Source organism: Physeter macrocephalus, chromosome 13 (assembly GCF_002837175.3).
Source record: "Physeter macrocephalus isolate SW-GA chromosome 13, ASM283717v5, whole genome shotgun sequence".
Taxonomy (NCBI): Eukaryota; Metazoa; Chordata; class Mammalia; order Artiodactyla; family Physeteridae; genus Physeter; species Physeter macrocephalus.
Genome location: NC_041226.1, coordinates 84,777,212 through 84,797,207, shown reverse-complemented (window position 1 = coordinate 84,797,207; position 19,996 = coordinate 84,777,212). Strand labels below are relative to the sequence as shown.

At 55.2% G+C, this 19,996-nt stretch overlaps 1 protein-coding gene across 1 annotated transcript; it reads left to right on the top strand.

Moving 5' to 3' along the window:
• Nucleotides 1–9,253: 9,253 nt before the first annotated feature.
• Nucleotides 9,254–17,421, top strand: LOC102993787 (ficolin-1-like). Its single transcript, XM_024117345.2, has 9 exons — nt 9,254–9,356; nt 10,694–10,807; nt 12,257–12,319; nt 12,784–12,819; nt 13,608–13,640; nt 14,066–14,193; nt 14,671–14,800; nt 15,730–15,864; nt 16,951–17,421. The coding sequence occupies exons 1-9, from the start codon at nt 9,254–9,256 to the stop codon at nt 17,196–17,198; spliced, it is 990 nt and encodes a 329-aa protein (XP_023973113.1). The 3' UTR covers nt 17,199–17,421.
• The last annotated feature ends 2,575 nt before the right edge of the window (nt 17,422–19,996 follow it).

Below are 19,996 nucleotides of genomic sequence, written 5' to 3'. Positions count from 1 at the left end.
GACCAGGGCTCGAACCCGTGTCCCCTGCATTGGCAGGTGGATTCTTAACCACTGCGCCACCGGGGGAGTCCCCATTCACCCATTTTAAGTGCACAATTCAACGCTTTCTGTGTATTCGCAGAGTTGTGCAACCTTCACCACGTTCCAGTTTTAGAATGTGGTGAATATTCTATAGTCTAGAATATTCTAGAATATTTTCATCACCTGCAAAGAAAGCCTGTACCCCTTCGCTGTCTCCCCTCTATGCCCCCCACCCCCACTCCTGGCAACCCCTGGCCAGCCTGCAGCAGCCAGGGTGGGCTGGGGTGGGGGGCGGATTCCAGCTTCAGCACAGAAGTGTCAGAAAGCACGTCTAGTCCAAACACCCCCTGGCAAACAGGGAAACTGAGGTTCTGAGAGGGCGGGGCTGTCCCTGAGGCTACAGACCAGCCTGAAGCCTCCTCGTCCTTTCCCGGACCAGGCTGCCTCGGACGCCACGGCCAGGAGGACCTGGAGTGGGAGTGTTCATCTGGCAGAGGAGACCTGTCCTCCAGAGGCGTTTGCCTTTCATACTTGGTAGGTCCCCACCCTCGCCTCCACAGGAGGAGAAACGAGGTGATGGCCGCTGAGGCTGGAAAAAAGGTAAGGCAGAGTTTATTCCTTTGCTGCCCTGACTCTTTGAACACGTGCTGCATTTCCGCAGCCAGAGCTGAGCTGCAGGACGGGAGCCACCACCTGTGTGCCGGCACGTGCCGCCGACAGAGCATGTGCCCTGGTGCCAAGCAGGACCCAGAGGACTCTGCAGGAGAGAAGTGAGATTGGCTATTTTTGCATATGCGTGCCTGCATCTGTGTGCACGTGTGTGCATGGGTATATATGAGCAAGTGTGTGTTCACGCATGCTTGTGTGCATGGAAGTGTGTGTGTGTGTGTGTGTGCGTGAGAGAGAGAGAGAGAGAGAATGAGTTCTCATTCTAGAAAAAAAGGGAACTGGTTTTTTCCTCAGCTCCATTTTTAGTGAGTCATTACAGTTCTTCCTCATTAAATCATCTCTCTAGAAAAAAGCCAATAGAACCAGCAGTTGCATTGGGTATGTCTGTTGGACATACTGAACCGACAAAAGTCAATAACGTCTGTTTTCACCAGTAACGATCAATTAGAAAATACAATTTTTCCAAAGGTGCCATTCACACAATAGGAACAGAAACCATAAAGAATCTAGGAATTAACCTAACCCAAATGTGAAACTCTGATATGACCCTGATAAATAGAAAGACACCACACCTTCTGATGGGAAGACCTAACGTTATAAAGATGCCAGCTGTCTCTGAATTAACCTATAAATCCAATGCAATCCCAATCAAATTTTTTTTTTTTTTGCAGAACTCAGATGTGATCTAAGATTTCTGTGGAGGTATTAAGGCCCACAGATAGCTACTCCAACTTCATAAAAGAAGAGTAGAGTAGGAACTGTCCTGTGAGATAGTAAGGCATCCTGCAAAGATGCAGAAATAAATCCCACGTGGTCTTGGCACAGAGCTGTGGACTGGAATCCAAAGTTCAGGGACACAGCCCACCAGCCGTATATGGGATCTTACTTCACCACAAAGGTGGCCCCGCAAATCCAATAGGAGAGGACAGTGGTTTGGTAGACGGTTCCAGAAACTGGCCCATGAGATGGAGGATAATAATGAATCCCTGTGGGGAGGTGGTGGGGGGAGGTTACCTAGAGACTAGGAGGACCCCAAGGAATAAAGAACCAGATGGGAGAAGAATAAAGTTAGAAAATGAAATGCAGGAGATTATCTTTGGGGCTTTTGGGGCGGGAAAGCCTTCGTAAACAAAACTTTAAAAGCAAGAACGATAAGCTCAAAAAACTTATCAAGGGCAAAGCTACTTTGATAAGCTTTGCTAAGGGGAGCCGATGGAAAGGGAGCAGATATTTGCAGCGTCTTAAACCAACACGTGATTCACGTCTGGAAAGTACAATGAGAAGGCAATAACCCCAAGGCGATGGAAGAGCAGGTTATGTAAGAGGAAAGCCTTGAAGCTAAAGTGTGGGCAAGCTGTTCAGGACCCCAGGCACCTGTCAGAGTGCTGGGGAGTGCAGAGGTGTGGGGAGTGGAGTGGCCAGTGTGGCCCCGGCCGGGGGCACGTCCGTTCTGAAGAACAGTCCCGTGTTATGTAGTCGAATTAAGGCTCCACAGACCACAGGCCCTGAAAATCCCACTCTTGGTGTGAGCACAGGACCCTGGGAGACAGCACAGTGGCCTCGGTGGCAGTGGCGGAGGGCGGGCTTAGAGGTCACCCAGGTGACCGCCTTGGGAACGTGGGCAGGTCCAAGATGATGATCACTTGGCAGTTGAAAGCAGTGGACTAAATGCAGATAAATATATCAAGATGCATGTTCCTGAAAGTCACACAAACACACACAGGCATGCACACGCGATGCCCACGCAGCTGAGTGGAGAAAGTAGAATTCAGAATGCGCCCCAGTAAATGCTGTTTACCGATGTTAAAAAATACACACACACAAATACACTTTCCAAGAGCATCGTTAAAATCAAAAGATACCCCTGCTGGTACCTGAGGAGGAGAAGGGGGAAGGGGCGTGGGAAGGTACACTCCTCGGGGGTTGGCCAAGAAATCAGGTCATCTTTAGGATTTGTGACACTGCAGAGGTGGTGATTCCAAAATTATGGGGCCTGGGGTGACTCTCCCTCCTGCCCCTGAAGGGGTGTTTGGCGGAGATGTCTGCTGACATTTCTAGTTGTAATGACTCGGGGGGGGGATGCTCTTGGCATCTAGCAGGTAAGAGGCCAGGATACCATGCAAGGATGGCCCCACGGCAAGAATGGTCTGAGCCCAAATGTCACTAATGCTGAGGCTGTGTCAGCCTGCTGTAGGGGCACTGTTCATGGTGGGGAAGGAGCTGTTTCAGGCCTGTGAGGGGTGGGAAAGAGAAAAACTTCCCTCTGACAGCCGATAGCCTGCTTGCAGTGCCAGCTCCTCCGCCAGCCCCAGCTTTTCAAGGATGCTCCAGGAGGGTCCCTGGGAGGATCTCCCGTTTGGGGACCCTGGGCACTTCTGCCTTACTAGGCCCCTTCCTCCATAGAAAATATTAAAAATTATATTTTACAACGACGGAGGTTCAAAGATGAAGATAACCTGGGCCGAATTTTATTCATGTTTTTTCTTCTGATTTTAAAAGAATTCGAAATCATTTTTGTGGGCACGTAAAACTGTCAATGGGCTGTAGGCGCTTTGCCCAAACGCCCTCACGGACCAGTGGGGGCCGCGTGTCCACGTAGCCCTGCCCACCTGAGGGGCGCCGCCCTCCTGTCCTGGGTCTGCGCGCACAGCAGAGCGGGGCCCCAGGGACACAGCTCCCGACACCCTCGACGGAGCATCCGTGGCCCGGCCCAGCTGCCGAGGGACAGGGAGGGAAACTGTGGGTGGGGGGTGGAAGTTCTGCCAGCCACCAGCCAGCGGGCTCCACCTCCCCGGTTGTGAAACACCCACCGGAAACTGAGGCCTGGCACAGGCGGTGCGGGGGGGGTGGGCAGGCCCTGGAGGGCAGGACGGAGCGGCTGCCAACCCAGCTGCCGGAGGGGCGGGGAGGGAAACCGTGCATTGGGGGTGGAGGTTCCAACAGCCACCAGCCAGCGGGCTCCACCTCCCAGGTTGTGAAACACCCACTGGAAACTGAGGCCTGGCACAGGCGGTGTGGGGGGTGGGCAGGCCCTGGAGGGCAGCCCTGGAGCAGGCAGAGACGCAGCTGTGTGGGGAAATGCAGGTGACGCCCACGCCCCCGGTCACTGACCCCTCGGTCCCTCCCAGACCCCACGCTGCTCACTTATTATCCTCTTTCCACAGGGTCCTCAGACCCACTCTGTTATCCCGAGTCACGTGACAAAGAAGACTCAGAGAGGCCAAGTGACTGGCCCAAGGTCACACGGCTTGGGTCCGGAGAACCCAGGCCTGTGTGGTACTGCCTGGGGCATGGTTCAAGGCAAGCCCTGCGCTCTCTTCCCCCCAAATAGAAAATCCCCAGACAGGTCAGGAGGGTCCCTTTCCCGGGCTCTGGGCTGGACTGGGGACGGCAAGCAACCTCTCCCCCAGCCGAAGGGCTCCAGGTGTATATGGTCCTCACAGCCAAACAAAGGTGCCTCAGGGGATCTCGGGTGTACTGTGTGCAGGACCCCGCCAGGTCCGGCCGGCATGTGGCCCCCTTTCCTGCATCCCTCCAGACACGAGTCCTTCCAGGAGCAGGAAGGAAGGGGGACCAGCTGAGAGACAGGGGACAGCCCAGCCCGGGGAACACGCCCTACTCCTGGGAGGGAGGGGGACACCCTGAGGCTGGCTCTGGTGGCCTGGAGTAGCCAGTTCTCTGTAGGGGCAGGGGGCGGTTTACACCTGCTCTCCCAGGTGCCCTGCTATTCCTGGAGACTCTTGCTCAGAAAGATGGAAGCTGCAGATGCTGTTGTCACTGCATTTCCCCCGAAGACCCATCAACTCACCAACAGAAATCAACAGTTTGATTGGAACCCCGTTGACTCAAAGTCCTTTCTCTGCTGCATCCACCAGTCCTAAACAACGAGGTGGCATCCCCTGCCCCAGGTCCCACTGGAAGACCCACCCTAAATCAGACCCACCCTTCCCACTCTGGAGCTCCTGAAGCTCTGGCGGCTGGTGTGGTCCTTACCCCCCGAGCCAGGACCTGGGTGGAGAGACAGCATCACCGGGTGGGCTCTGACACCCTTCCTGCATCCGTGGAGTCACGTGCAAAGCCCTCAGGAGAGCTCCACTGTGCAGCCCCTGGTACCCGGATGGAGGGCAGGTGTGCGGGAGTCCCCGGCCCCCTGGGACCACCTCCCCTTAAATGCAGTGTAGCGAGCGGCACCTGTGCAGTGACAGCCGGCATCCCAGGAGCTAGGCAGGACAAAGGGCCCTTGCAAATCTCTGTGCTTCCCGGGGACCGCTGCACTGCTGCAGGAAGCAATACAGAACGACTGAGGCCTCTGCACGCTCCATTTCATTTTATTTAAACTTCCTTTTTGAAGTGGAAGATAACACCTCCTCACCAGAGTGCATGAAACGACCCAGATGAAGCCAGAGCCCAGCGCCAGCCTCCAAGCCCCTTCCCAATGCCAAGGCCCCCCTCCCTAGGGGGCTGCCATCCTGATTGGGGCCATCCTTGCCCTTCTCTCCACATTCCACTCAGCACGCACCCCCACCACGGCCGTGCAGAGTTGCCCGCTTTTGAAATTTACTTACAAATGCAATCAAACAATGTTTCCTCCCTTGTGTGGCTTCCTGGGCTCAGTGCTGTGTTTGTGAATTTCCAGATGCTTAGAAGGAAGCAGAGATTTGTCCGAGTTACCCTGTGCAGGTTTCTCCAGCTTGAACACCCCTCAGGCCATCCTGCTCTGGATGGACATTTTGGTTGTTGTCGTTCGGAGTGGGACATCGTTCTATGTGTCTCCTCTGCCTGGACATGCACTGCCGTGCAGCAGGTCTGAGCTCCAGGTTGTGGGTTATGGAGCAGGTACACGCAGGCATTTCTCTGATTACTAATAAAGTTGAGCACCTTTTCCTTCTTCTATCAGCCATTGAAATATTCTCTTTTGGAAGTGTCTGTATAAGGCACTTTCCCACTTTCTGCAGGAGTATTGATTTACTGCAATTCCTTATTTATCCTGGATACAACACTTTGTCACTTCTGTGTGTTGCAAATACCTCTCCCTCCCCCACCCCCGCCCAGGTGGGTCTTTTCACTCTCTTGGGGGTATCATTTGAGAAGCCAAAGTTCTTAATTTCAAAGTCAATTTTCAGACTATTCCATTATGTTTAGTGCTTTTCATTCCTACATAAGATATCACCAAGGTTATTTGATGTCTTACAACGTGGTCTAAAACTATTCCCATTTGGGTCTATAATTCTGCCAACATTGATTTTTTTTATGATTAGGGTCAAGTTTCATTTCTGGTTTTCCCACATGAACACCCAGTAGCTCATAGTGTTTATTGAAAGTTTATTCAAGAAGGAGAGGGTTGGAGGAGGGATAGAGTGGGAGGTTGGTGTTAGAAGATGTAAGCTATTATATGTAGAATGGATAAACAAGGTTCTACTGTATGGCACAGAGAACCATATTCAATATCCTATGATAACCCTAATGGAAAAGAATTTTTAAAAGTATATATATATATATATATATATATATAAAACCATATCACTTTGCTGTACAGCAGAAATTAACACAACATTGTAAATCAACTATAACCCCCTAATGGAAAAGAATTTAAAAGTATATATATATATATATATATATATATAAAACCATATCACTTTGCTGTACAGCAGAAATTAACACAACATTGTAAATCAACTATATTTCAATTTTAAAAAGTTTATTCTTTCCCCATTGCTCTGCAGAGCCACCACTGTCATGCACCAAGGGTCCGTTTACGCCTGAATTTGTTTCTAGACCCTTTGTTCAGTTCTGCTGGTTTAGTCTGGATCCTGGAGCTGGTACCACACCATCTCAGTGACTATATCTTCGTGACAATTATTGACCTCAAGCAGAGCAAGTCATCCTTCCTTGTTCTAGCTCAGAACATCCTAATTATTGGCCTTTAAACTTTTAAAGAAATTTCAAATTCACCTTGTCAAGTTTCCCAATAAAATGAGCATTTAATTGATAATGCAGTGAATCTGCAGATCAAATAGAGAGAAACTAAGATTTTTACAATATTGAGCATTTGAATCCATGAACGGAGACTATTCTTCCAATTGTTCTAATCTTTTTAAACATCACTCACTCACATCTGACGGCTTTCTACTGCCAGATGGAGGACTCACATGTATTTTGCTGGAATTATTCACAGTTACTTGATTTTGGTGTCACTATTGTAAATGTTTAAAATTTCATTTTGCAATTCTTTCTGGCTAGCTTTGAGGAACATAATTGGTTTTTGCTGAGCTTATTCATTCTAAAAAATTTAATTTTAGATTCTCTTGAATTTTCTACATAAAATATCTTCTGAAATTAATAATGGCCTTGCACCTGCCTTTCCAATTCTTTTACATCATATTTGTTTTTTCTGCCTTACTGCACTGACAGTGACACGAGGTTGACCAGAAGTGGTGACTTATGAGCATTCTTGTTTGTTTTCAATCTCGGAGGATGCTTTTCCATTTTCACCATTAACTATGTTGTCATTTCAGTATCTGTAGCTTCTGGGGATCTGTTTCTATACTCTGTTGTTTCTATTTGTTCTTGTACATGTTGTCTTTTATCCTCATGAACCTGGTTATCTTTTATTGTGTTCTAACATTTAATTTGGAAAATACATATATTTGCAGAAATCATTTAAATCCTGGGGTCATAGTGTTCTCCTTCCCACAAGATTTGTGTTGGTTTCAGCTCAGAGCAAGTGGATACTAGTGATCTAGGAAGACCTTATTAGAATTTCAGGAGTTGAGATTTGTTTCCTGGGACACTTAGATGTCTCAAAACCAGTTTGCAGTCCACATTAGGGCTGCCTATTGATGATTCATCCTTATTTCTAGGAAGAAATGCCTCTGGATCCCACCCCAAATCCACTCTTTGACAGAACATAGACCCCAAACTTTGACCTTCAATGCTGCAAAATTGTCGAGGTAACTGACCAGCTTCTCAGCTATCTTTGGGGGATTGGCAAAAAGAGACCCCACATGCTGGTTTCCCCTCTCCGGATCTCTGTTGCTCTCTAGAACATAGCAAAGTAACCCATCCCTACATGGTTCACTTGACTCTACCTTCAGGCAAATCTCTTTTTTAATGTTTTGTCTGTTTGTCTTTATGAGGATAGATGGCCCCAAATACCTAAACTGCCAGTGTCAGAAGTCAAATGACCTTGACTGATCCTGCTTTAAGATATCTGAACTTGACAGACTCTTGCATTCTTTTGTATTCTTAGGCCCACATACTCTTAGGAACATTAAAGTGACACCTGATTGTGGTGTCAACATCTCCCCTGCATTCGTTCTACTGGCAATGTGAAGAAGAGGAAGCACCCTGGGATCGGGGGTGGGGGGTTGTCACCGGCAGATGGGGTTGAAGGACAAAGACCGGCTGCCTCTCTCCCTGTCCTAAGGCCAGGTGAACACCCCTGAACCAGCCCCTCTCCAACAGATGAAATTCCGGCCCATGCTAGGGACAGGCGGCCCCATCCAGTAGCTCAGGGAGGCTGAGGGGTGCCCGAGGCAATGCGACCTCTCTGTTCCCTCCGTCTCCACGGGCTGGAGCCACTGCACAAAAATTTGCAAAGTCTAGTGTCATTCCAGTGCCCATAGAGATGGACCTAAACCCCTTTTGCTAAACCACTGGTCTGGCCATCCCCTGCTTCTTTCCTAGTTGGACAGTGTGTGTGGTTGGGACACCAGCTCACGAGCACTGGCCCGGAAAAATATCAAACCACAGAAGAATTTCACCCTCAGCTCCTCCCCTCTTGTCCTCATCCTACTCTCCTTAGTGACATTCTACACATCTGCAGAAGCCCTTTACAGAATGCTCACCACATGTCCTGGTTAAGGGAGATCATAGTACAAGATGTGGAGCATGGCCTCTGGGATTTGGGGGGAGATAAGACATAGCCTCGCCTTCTGGTGTAATGACCAGACCCAGTGGTCCTTGGAGCATTAGACAGACTCGAGGTAATGTCAGGCTCTTACTAGCTGTGTGACTTCAGTTTCTCCACCTGTGAAATTTAGATAATAGTGTCTTCCGAATAGGGCTGGCGTAAGTAGTATTTGGCACATAAGAAGTGCTCGGGATTTTTTTCTCTTCCGCTGTGTTAAGTGCTCAAGGACTGCCTCAGTTATTAGAATATTCTGGAAGTCAGGCGAGGGAAGGAGCATCTCTAGCCAACTCCTCCTTATACCCCAGTCAAGGTCTCAGAGTGTTGTTTGGGTGTAGTTGGGTAATGAGGAGGGGGTCTGGGGACTGGGCTTTCCTTAAGCCACAAAGAAGGCAGACCCTTTCCAACAGAGGGGTCCTGGGAGCTCTCTCGACTGGGAATGGAGTATCCTGCCAGGGGAAGTGAGCCTGATTCAGCGGGCAGCAGGGTGGGACCCAGCAGGAAGGCAACACCCTTTGCCATCACTGGTACCTCCTGTTGGTGTAACCAAAGAGGCTGCAGGAAGTGGGTGTCCCCGTGGGAGCTGAGAAACCACAGGCCCAGGCAAGGGCTGGCTTCGCCTGCTCACAAGAGCGAGGTCAAAGACCAGAGGACATGGAGCTGAGTGGAGTGGCCGTGGCCCTGGGGCCCATCGGCCAGCTCCTTTTACTCCTGTGCTTCAAGACCCTGGCTGCCCAGACTGCAGACACCTGTCCAGGTGAGAGGGACCTGAATTTCCTGTCCCTGAAAGCTGGTAACTACCCACTCATTGACCACAAACGGTATCTAGGGTTAAACCCTCCATATGCATCTTCTTCTGAAGACTCAACAGCTCAACTTCATCTTCAGACTAGGACACGACAGGCCCAAGGTCACACAGGTCAGAGGGGGAGGGGCAGGAATTTAATGCCAGGTCTGTCCAACTCTCAAGCCTGTGATTCGCCCCACGAGCTTCCCAGCCAGGTCTCGACACTGCCACCGAGGAGGAGGACCATGCCCATCCCTTTCTCTGTCTTCTCCTGAACTTTTCAGAAAGATGTTCTAAACCGAGGGCTCCCACGCTTGCTTGGGGTTTGTTAGTGCAGATTTCTGGCTTTTACCCCAGAGAGTCCAATTCAGCAGATTCGGGTCTAAGAGGGGGTTGTGGTCTCCCTCCCGATGCCACGCAGGTGGATGGCGCCCACACCTGGCAAGAGGCTGCCCCTGAGGACAGACCAGCCTCCCCCTGAGTTGAGGACGTATTTATGGGGGAAGCATAAGGCTGCCCCCGTGAGAGAGTCCCAGCTGGAGACAGACCCCAAAACAACAGTTGCCTGTGTCTCCAGTGAGAGCACAGCTGATTCCCACATCCTCTAAGTTGTCTCTCGTGAGGATATTTCAGTTTTGAAATCAACACAATTAATTATTTTTTTCTGAGAAGGAAATGAATCTCTGGTTCCAGTTCTACTGGAGTTTGCTCTGTGTCCTTGGATCAAATGTATCCCCTCTCCAGGGGACCTACACAGACCCCTTCCAGCTCAGGAATGCTATGGTCAAAAGTCCAAGGTCTGGGGGTGAAAATGTTACTTTGACCCAGATTCTTTTAAATATTTATTGTTGTTATTTAGTGAAAGCAACCACTGTTTATGAGGTTCTTTTAAAATGCCATGAATTATACTAAGAAGTTTAAAATCGGCGTTATCTAATCTAGTCCTCCCCACAGGCCTATTCCTGTCTCCACTTGGGCGCCGAAGGCACAGAGCTCAGAGGGGTCGAGTGACTTGCCCAAGGACACACAGCACTGAGGCTGGGGGGAGGGTGGCTCAGGCAGGGTGGACCACAAGGCCAGGGCTCTGCCCTGCATCACCTCCACACCTGACCAGTGCCCACCAGAGGCGGGAAACTCACTGCCAGGCTGACCCTACATCTGAGACGGGTGACTCTGGCCACAGCCAAGGGCCCAGGCCGAGGTCGCCGCGTGGCAGATCCCCGTGGCTCGGGTGGCCTGTCGCCGGCTCTGCAGGGCTCTCAGGCCCAGGACGAGCGCCCTGACTCGCGCTCTGTGTCTCTCTGCAGAGGTGAAGCTGGTGGGTCTGGAGGGCTCCGACAAGCTCTCCATCCTCCGAGGCTGCCCGGGGCTGCCCGGACCCGCGGGGCCCAAGGGAGAGGCAGGCGCCATTGGACAGAAGGGTACGTGCTCTGGCTCGGGGGTGGGGGTCACTGAACACCGGCTCTTCTCAAATTAGACCCCGGGTGGGCAGTGCCCCCTGCGGGTCTCAGGTCGGGAGCTGGGCTCACGACCCTGCTCGGAGCTGGCGTCCGGAGCGACCCCTGAGGCCCACCGGGACCTGTCATCCCCTGGGGAGGGGGCTGGTCTCAGCCAGTCTATGAGCTCGCATTGGGGTATACTTTCACAGAACACCGCTTCCTGGTGCTCGATCCAGCCCCGGCTTTACGTGGCCACGGGCAAGAGCTCCAAGCCTTACACCTCGGTTTTCTCACCTGAAAACTGAGGCCCCAGCTTTTTCCATCTGTACCGCGATGAGAAAACTGGAGCTCAGAGCAGTGAGCCATCGGCAGGGAGGGCGGAGCTGGACCTCGACTCAGTTTGAGGGCCCCCGAGCACTGCCCACCTCCCCCGTCGACGTGGTGGCCCCCTCGTGGGGGTTTGGGCCCCGAGCCTGGTATGAGGGGCAGGTGTGCACGCAGCTCAGGGGTGAGGGCCCCGGGCCTGGGTGTGAGTGGACGCTCCAAGGGCTCCGGAGACAGGGCGAGCTCGGAGGTCCCCGGCCTCTCACGTCCTGGGAGGAATCCAGCTCAGGGGCCGTGGGCGCCCAGGCCGGGTCCTGGGGCTGGGAGGGCTCCAGGCTGGGCTCCTGCCGGGGGGACACAGGGAGGAGGGGCAAGTCTGGGGCGGCTGCCCACCAGTGGGTGTGGTAGGTCCCCGCGAGCTGAGCCGGCGCCCCGTCTGCCCCACACCCCCCCCCACCCCCCCCCGGGGAGGGCGGCCTGCCGGCAGACGCTCTTGCTGCCTCGGCTGAGCCCGGGGCCGCCTCTCCTGGCCCGGGCCTCAGTGCTCAGGAGGACGGGCAGGGGCCCTGGGTGGCCCCAGCGCCCTGCTAACGTCAAGGACGCAGACCTGGGGGCCTCGCGGCTCCTGCCCCCTCCTCTCCGGAGGTGGAGACAGAGCCGCCACAGAGGGATGCGTACTGCGCCGGACCGCGCCTGCGTCCAGGGCTGAGCGCAGGGCAGGGCCCGCCTGCCCCCAGAGCCAGTGGGCCGGAGGCTCCTGGGGGACAGGGTCTCTGAGGACGCGCTCTTGGTCCCAGGCCCCCAAGGAGACGGTGGGGCTCTGTGACGGTGGCCTGGACCTGCGCGGCCACACTGAGGGGGTCGGGAGCCAGAGCGCTGGTGGGTCCCTGGGGCCCGAGCTTGGCGTGCCGGCCGCTCGGCACCGGGTGGCTGTGAGGGCTTTGTCCCCGCTGTCGGCGGTCACCTCGGGCTGAGGCCCAGGCCAGTGAGGCTGAGGATACCGCAGCTGGCATGGGAGGGTCAGGACTGTATTGCTTAGGGCAGAGACGCTCAAGTAGAATTCTTCAGGTGGCCTTTTCCTCAATGATGTATCTTTGGAATTTACAGGAGAACGAGGTTCTCCTGGAGTCCCTGGGAAGGCAGGGCCGGCCGGGCCCGAAGGTACCAAAGGTGATGAAGAGCTAGGACCCCTGAGCAGGACCCCGGGGCCTGTCTACAGAGACATGAGAGAGGGAGACAGACAGAGAGAGAGAGGGAGGAGGTGGAGAGAGAGATGGGAGAGAGACAGAGAGAGGGAGGGGGGCCAAGTGACAGAGAGGCACCTGTCCTATTTCCCGTTTGCAAAGAGCTTCGAGACAGCGTGTGAGCTGGGTCCCGGGTCCGGGGCCCAGGTCCAGAACAGCCTCTCATACCCCAGGGAAGATTCCAGGCCTCTGAGTACCCCCCCAACTGCCCCGGCTGAGACCCAGGCATTGGAAAGGTGTGGGCCGCGGAGCACGCGTGTGCGGCGCCCAGAGCCTCAGCCTCGTCCCCCACGCCCCAGCTCCCGAAGAACTGGGCACGTGGGTGGTTTCCAGAGCGGAGGGTCGACGTCCACTGACCCGACGTCCTGTGCATCTCCTGTCTCTCCCCAGGAGACCGAGGGGAAAAGGGCGCGCGCGGAGAGAAAGGTGAGCCCCTCCGCCTCCCTGGGGTCACTGGGCAGGCTTTGCAGGGGGCTGGGGGGCCCCAGAGGCCTCGGCCACGCCCAGCACCACCCGGGGGAGGATCTCAGAGCACAGCCCTGGCCCTGGCCGTCCAGCCGATGGGTGCGGGAGGAGGGGCCTCTGAGCCCGGCGAGCTGCCAGCGGCCGGTGAGCGCTCAAAGCCCAGAGGCTCCAGAGTTGGACCCAGGTGACGGGCAACGCTGCCTCACTACATGATTTTGGCCGTTTTGCTTCTAGTGTTCTGATTTATGCTCATTTATTTAAAAAGTTGTAACAGCAAGAAAAGGCAACACTCCGAGACACAGTCCATGCTCTGGCTACAGATACAAAGTGCAAGGTTGGGGCCCAGACTCACATCCCAAATGCTCCCGAGAACTTTCCACGGCCGGAGGCTCTGATGCAGACACGGGCTGTGGGAAGCGATAGGCCTGGGGGAGCCGATCCTCCACCCCGGGAGCCGTGGAGCCCAGGCGAGGTGGCCGGCACGGCGAGGTGGCCGGCACGGCGGTCCAGCCGGAGCCCCGCGGGACGTGCTGGCCGCCAGCCCCCGGGCAGGCCGGACGCAGCGGGGGCCCAGCAAGCCCAGTGATGCGGAGTCGAGGAACGGATCCTCAGGCTGGAGGCCGATAGTCCTGCAAAGAGCTGGATAATGGTTTCCGTCCTCCACGCCGCGTTCGCCGAGCAGCGGGGCTGAGGGGCGCGGGGCGCTGTTCCCCGACGTGTGACGTGCATGTCCTCTCTCCCCACGACAGGAGAGCCGGGGCAGCTTCACTCCTGTGCCACAGGTGACTGCGCACACGCCGACCCCCGACCTCCGCCTGGGCCCGCTCCTGCTGGGGCGGGGGAGCGGGGTCGACCAGAAGGCCAGCCGCACAGGCTCAGGGTCCTCCTTCCAAGGACAAAACCCTCTCTGCGCATATCTTACTCCCCGGTTACCCGAGTGATAGGCAGCCATTGCCTGGATAACTCGAGTACATGCCAGGAGGAGGCCAGGTGCCCAGGAGACTAGGCGGGGGCAGGCCTGGGAGGTGGGGAGGGCCAGGTAGACGGGGCCTGGCCGTCCTAGCCGGGGGGCCTGGGGGCTGCGTCTCTGTCCCAGGACTCAGAGCCCACCTCCCCCAGGCGGGTGTCGCTGCCTCTCCCCCCTCCCCCTCCCCCCTGCCCCGCCCAGAGCTCCTGTCCTGGCGTCCATTCCCGGCTTCCCTTCCAGGACCTCGGACCTGTAAGGAGCTGCTCACCAGGGGGCACCTTCTGAGCGGCTGGCACACCATCTACCTGCCCGACTGCCGGCCGCTGGCCGTGGTGTGTGGCATGGACGTGGACGGCGGGGGGTGGACCGTGAGTGGGGGGGACCCAGCGATGGCCGTGGGGTTCCTGGGCAGGGGTGGGCCTGCCCGGGAGCCTCACCTGGTGGCACATCACCGCTTAGTGGCCTTTGTGAGGCCGTCCACTCCCTCCAGGCTCAGGCTGACCGCGTCCTTTCACTGAGGTCGGGAGAATCAGAAATGTCGGGGGAGGGGGGCGCGGACCCCTATGGGAGGGAGTCCCGTGGCTCAGGGCTGTGGGCTCAGGCCCGGAGGTGCCCACTCCTCTCCAGCTGTGCGGCCTTGGGCCTGTGGCCTGCCCTCTCTGAGCCTCCATTTCCTCCTTGGTCCCATGTGGGTGTCCCTGACTGCCCCTGGGCTCTTTGACGAGACCCTCGTTCTGGTCCTCGGGCTGTGAACTCTACCAATGCTGCTCCCACGTGTGGCCGGGGCGCCCTGTGGGGGGACGGCAGTGGGGCCCCGTCGCCCCAGCCCTCCCCATCGCGCGCAGGTTTTCCAGCGAAGGAGTGACGGCTCTGTGGACTTCTACCGGGACTGGGCCGCGTACAAGCAGGGCTTCGGCAGTCAGCTGGGAGAGTTCTGGCTGGGGAATGACAACATCCACGCCCTGACCGCCCAGGGTAGGGCCACGGCCGGGGGCTCTGTGGTGGGCGGCCTGAAATCCACATGCCCCTGACCTCAGCCCTGGGCCACGTGGACCAGAAGACCCCCTCCTCCTCGCCCCAGGGGTGGTCAGGTCTGACAGCAGGAAGGGTTAGTACTCTGAGAACCTGGGACATGTATTCTCTTACACGCGCTGAGGGTTCGGATCGGGGAGGAGGACTGTTGGAGAGAAGACGACTTCTGGTCTCGGCACCGATCGTATCCGGAACCCGAGAGTCAGAAGGGAGCAGGAGGCCGTCTGGACTGGGGCGGCCCTTCTCTCACTTCCAGCCGTTGGCCCTTCCTGGAAACTGGGATCTTAGGCCCACGGGGCCCCCTCCCTTGCCCCTCCTGCTCAGTGCATGTGGCGGTCCCCACGCAGGCCCCCTCGCCCCACTTCTCCGTTCCGCAGAATCAGCCTCACAGCTGGTCCTGAGCTCAACGGCAAACCTGTATATCCTTTCTTTGTTTTTTCTCTGGTTTTTGCACTTTTTTCGGATGGCCCTGTAAATCCTTTCTTAATCATCCGCTCCCTCGTGGCAACCCGGACGGTGTCCACTCACGTGCCCGAAATTCTTGCAGGAGAAACTACACGTACAAAGGTTTCCTGCCGTGGCATTCCCAGCTACTTGCGGGAGAATTTAGGGTTTCAAACTAGAGCGAGGCTTCGTGCCATCCGAGGATCCCCGGCCGTGGGATTTCCGGCGTGGCTGAGGGAAGAGCAGGGGAGCTATTTGAAAGCAGGGAGCCTTCCCGGAGGTCCCCCCACCAGCCCAGCCTCTCACACCTTCCCGGTGAATTGTCCCTGATGCCAAGTTCAGACGTCCCCTAAAACCCAAATTCCCACCCCCCGTGCCTGGAGGCAGAGGGCCCCTCCTGCTGGGACCTGAGCACCCACCTCCAACAGGAAGCAGCGAGCTCCGGGTAGACCTCGTGGACTTTGAGGGCAACCACCGATTTGCCAGGTACCAGTCATTCAGAATGGAGGACGAGGCAGAGAAGTACAAGCTGGTCCTGGGAGCCTTCGTCGAGGGCAGCGCAGGTGAGGGTCCGTGCGGGGCGCAGCAGTGGCCTGGGCTTCAGTGCGGGGTCTGGGGAGGCAGGGAGGACCTGCTGAGCCTCCTGCCTCTGTCTCCCCTGAGTGATCCTGGGCTGGGGCTCCCCTCCCTGCATCCAGCTTCTCCGTCTTTGAATGCAGACATGAAGGTACCTGAGTCTCTGTGTAGCATGGGGACCAGTGACGCCGTCAGTTACCGCTCCCAAGGCTGTGTCTGCAGAGCAGTGAGCTGTTCTGAGTGGGGCTTGAGGTCACTGACCCCTTTCCCTGCTAACCCCTGGAAGAGGATGGTCATTTCATAGGAGCCCTTAGAGCCGTATTCCCAAACTGAACATAAACCCTGTGGGATGCTCTTTGCCAAAAAGACACCCCGGTCACAGGATGTGGGGAGGCATCTCTTACGGCGCCTCCTCTTGAGAATTCCCAGTGTGCGCCCTTTCAGGAGAGGTGCTAGGAGCCTGTCTGCTTGTGTTGAACCAGAGCTGCAGAGAGCAAGGCTCGCCTGGGGCTTGGGGTGGGGGAGTACTGCTAGTGGGAGCCTTCAAGCACCCCTTTGACCCACACGCCTCCTCTGAGCCTCCAGGGAAGGAGCAGGGCAGGGCCCCTCCTCTCCATGTTGCGGGTGGTACAGCTGAGGGTCTGGCAGGGGTGAGGAGGGCAGTGGGGTGCTACAGGAGCTGGGGTGAGTTGCACACCCAGGGCTGAAGATGGAGCCGGGGGCCCCGGGATGAGGCCGTGCTGTCCCTCTGGGATGACCACGCAACCCAGGGTGTGGGTATGAAGCCCAGAAAAGCGATGCAGGCTCGGGGAAGGGAGGGCACCTCAGGGGAGAGGACGGCGCGGGTCCTGGTGGTCTTGGGGGAGCCGGGAGGAGACAGGTGAGGCTGGAGGAGGGAGGCATGCGCCCTGGGGCAGAGCTCCTGGACCAGGAGCCCCCATCTGCCCCAGGGTGAGGCAGGATCTTGAGGCCCTGGGGGTCAGCTCACGCGTCTCTAGAGGGAGGCGGCGCTGGGCAGGCGGCAGGGCCGGCTCCCTCTAGCCCGAGCAACACCCACGCTCCCTCCCGAGCAGGCGATTCCCTGACGCCCCAAAACAACCAGTTCTTCTCCACCAAAGACCAAGACAACGACCAGAGTTCCTCTAACTGTGCCGTGCAGTACCAGGGGGCCTGGTGGTACAACAGTTGTCACTCGTCCAACCTGAACGGCCGCTACCTCGGGGGGCCGCACACGAGCTATGCCAATGGTGTCAACTGGAGGTCGTGGAGAGGGTACAACTACAGCTACAAGGCGACCACGATGAAGGTGCGGCTCACCTAGGTGGGCGGGGCCGGCAGCCCGACCCGACGCCTCCCGGCGCCCCCTGCCTGCGGCCTCCCAAAGCCTCGCTCAGTCCCCAGCGAAGGCCAGCACACGTGCTCCCCGCCACCCCTTTGCTGAGCAAGATCTGCTTGTCCAGCCCCTTCTCTCTCTCTTCAAAGGGTCCCAACCCTCGTGCCCCACAGCCTCACCAGAAGAAGAGTCATGTTTTAAAACCGTTTGCTTTCCGGCAGATATTTGTCCTCCCAGTTTTCATTTGCGTCCTCGAACATCAGCTGTTTCGAGTATTCTTCCCAGAGCCCATCCCCAGCAGGGGCTGCGGCCGAGCCAGGGAGAGTTAGGGAGCCCATTTAGCAGATGCAACCACTGATGTTCCTAGAGGGCAAGTGGCTGCTCCACAGAGCATCAGCCCCCAGCCTTAAGCTCCCACTTAATTTCGTCGACGGGTGGGGGCGGGACGTCCCCTCCCTCACCCAAAGTCACCTGCCCCTTCCTGATATTGCTCACAGCATCTTCACTCATCTTTAAACAGGTCACTTGGAGACTAGAAAACTCCCATTGAAAAGTGGTGGGAGAGGAGTTAAATAGGGACCTTTCGGCTTTCAGTCAACGCAGTGGGTGTTCTGGGCCAGCTTCCCTGGAGAACAGCTGAAACACCAAACACAGATCCTCAGGGAGGGCCGCGTCCGCCCAGCGGAACAAGGGCAGCTGGCCGTCCACATACCATACAAAACCCCGAGGGGCCCGGCCTCACACCGCACAACCCTCGGCTTCGGGGCGATTGTAGACCTCCGGGTGCGAAGCCGAACAGCCTGACGGGAGATGGTAAAGGAGAGTTTTCTCAATCTCTCGGGCCAGGGAGAGGTTTCTTAACTGGGACTTCAGAAGCACCGGGCATAAAGGAAAAGATGGATGGATTCAACCACATTAAATTAAAAGCTTCTGCTTATCAAATGACACGGTAGGAAATAAAAGGAGAGTCACAGAGGGATAGAATCCCTTGGTCACACGTAGGTTATTAGTTTTCTACTGCTGTCTCTACTCATTACCAGCAATTTAGTGGCTTAAAAACAAAGGAAACGTGTTATCACAAAGTTCTGCTGTTTAGAGGTCCGACGTGGGTATGGCTGGGCTAGAAGCAAGTTGTCAGCAGTGCTGGTTCCTTCTGGAGGCTCCAGGGGAGGGTCTGTTTTCTGGCCTTTTCCAGCTTCTGGAGGTCCCTGGCATTCCTTGGCTCGTGGCCCCTTCTCCATCTTCAAAGCAGCAACAGCACATCCCTCCAACCCTGCTTTCATGGTCCCGTCTCGCTCTGGGTATAGCCAGAACAGGTTCCCTGAAGGACTCATGTGATGCGACTGGGCCCACCTGGGTATCCCAGGACCACCTCTCCATCACAGGATCCTTCGTTTAACCACATCTGCCAAGTCCCTTTTGCCACGTAAGGTGACATACTCACCAGTTCTGGGGATTAGGGCAGGAAATCTTTAGCAGGGGAAACATTATTCTGCCTACCACAACCTATTAAAAAAAATTATGGTCTCGTACCCAGAATATTTAAAGAACTCCTACCAGTCAGTAAAAAAATTTTAATAGCTCAGTAAGACGTGGTTAAGAGATTTGAACAGACACTCCACAAAAAATGATATCCATAAGACCAATACATTTATTAAAAGCTTCTCTATTTTGTTGGTTCTCAGCAAAATGCAAATTATAACCAAAACGAGCTGCTATTACTCTCTCATCGGGACCGCTAAAATTTGAAAAACTGACAGCACTAAATGTCAGAGAGGCTGTGGGGTAAGGGGGGTTTCATATGCTGCTGGTAGCAATGCAAATGGATGCCACTAACTTGGAAAAGTGTCTGACATCAACTGTTAGAGTAGAAGACACGCATATTCCCATAACCTGGCAATTCCACTGCCTGACGTGGGAATGACTGTTGTGTGCCCCAGGGGCCATGCCAAGAATATCTATAGCCAAACTCTTCACAGCAGCCACACCCGGGCATCCACCCAAAGGCCCATCAGGAAGAAGGCAGATAGCAATCCAAAGATAGTCACGCGCTAGAATGCCACACGGCAGTGCTAACTGGGCAGCTACGACCCCACGCAGGACGGACAGAGCACAACGCGGCAGCTGGCGGAGGAAGCTGGATTCAAGAGAGTATGTGTTGTTGGCTCCACTTTGCACAAAACTGTTTTCAAAGTAAAAATGACCTGCCGTGTTTCGGATGCCTACTTAGGTGGTAAATGTACACCAGGAAAACAAGAAAGTGGTTGCACTTGGAGTGGAATGGGGTGGTCACTGGGTAGGGACACAGATGGCCTCTGGGGTTCTGGGTGGTGAGGACAAGCATGTGGTAAGAAAAATACCTAGACTACACTTTTCATTTTATGGACTTCTGTGTACATGGTACGTTCACAATTCTATAACTATTTTTAAAGAGAGGGCACACCCGTGCTCCAGGGATGTGGACAGCACACACATCTTTTCCTGACGTCCACGGTCATTGACTCAGTAACCGAGGAGAGGTCCCTGCGGCCCACCTGGGATCGACCAGACCCCACCAGGTCCTGGCCACAATCTCTCAACAGAAGTAAAGTCTTCTAGTTGAAACTGTACTTTTCTTCCTCAGTAGGTAAGCATCTTATAAATCCAGGAAGACTTATAAGTCTAGAAATGATTCCTATACTAAAAGCCATAGAATTATGACTTTCATACTAAGAAATCTGGATAGATTTGGTATCTCATAGTCTCATAATGTTTAAAGAAGTTGGCCTATTGTAAAGAAGTTCTCA

Excerpts from the sequence above, each read along its gene's own strand:
- LOC102993787 (XM_024117345.2), top strand. The coding sequence starts at position 9,254 with ATGGAGCTGAGTGGAGTGGCCGTGGCCCTGGGGCCCATCGGCCAGCTC. Across the intron at positions 13,641-14,065 it reads GCTTCACTCCTGTGCCACAG|GACCTCGGACCTGTAAGGAG; the intron begins GTGACTGCGCAC and ends CTTCCCTTCCAG. Across the intron at positions 14,194-14,670 it reads TGGACGGCGGGGGGTGGACC|GTTTTCCAGCGAAGGAGTGA; the intron begins GTGAGTGGGGGG and ends CATCGCGCGCAG.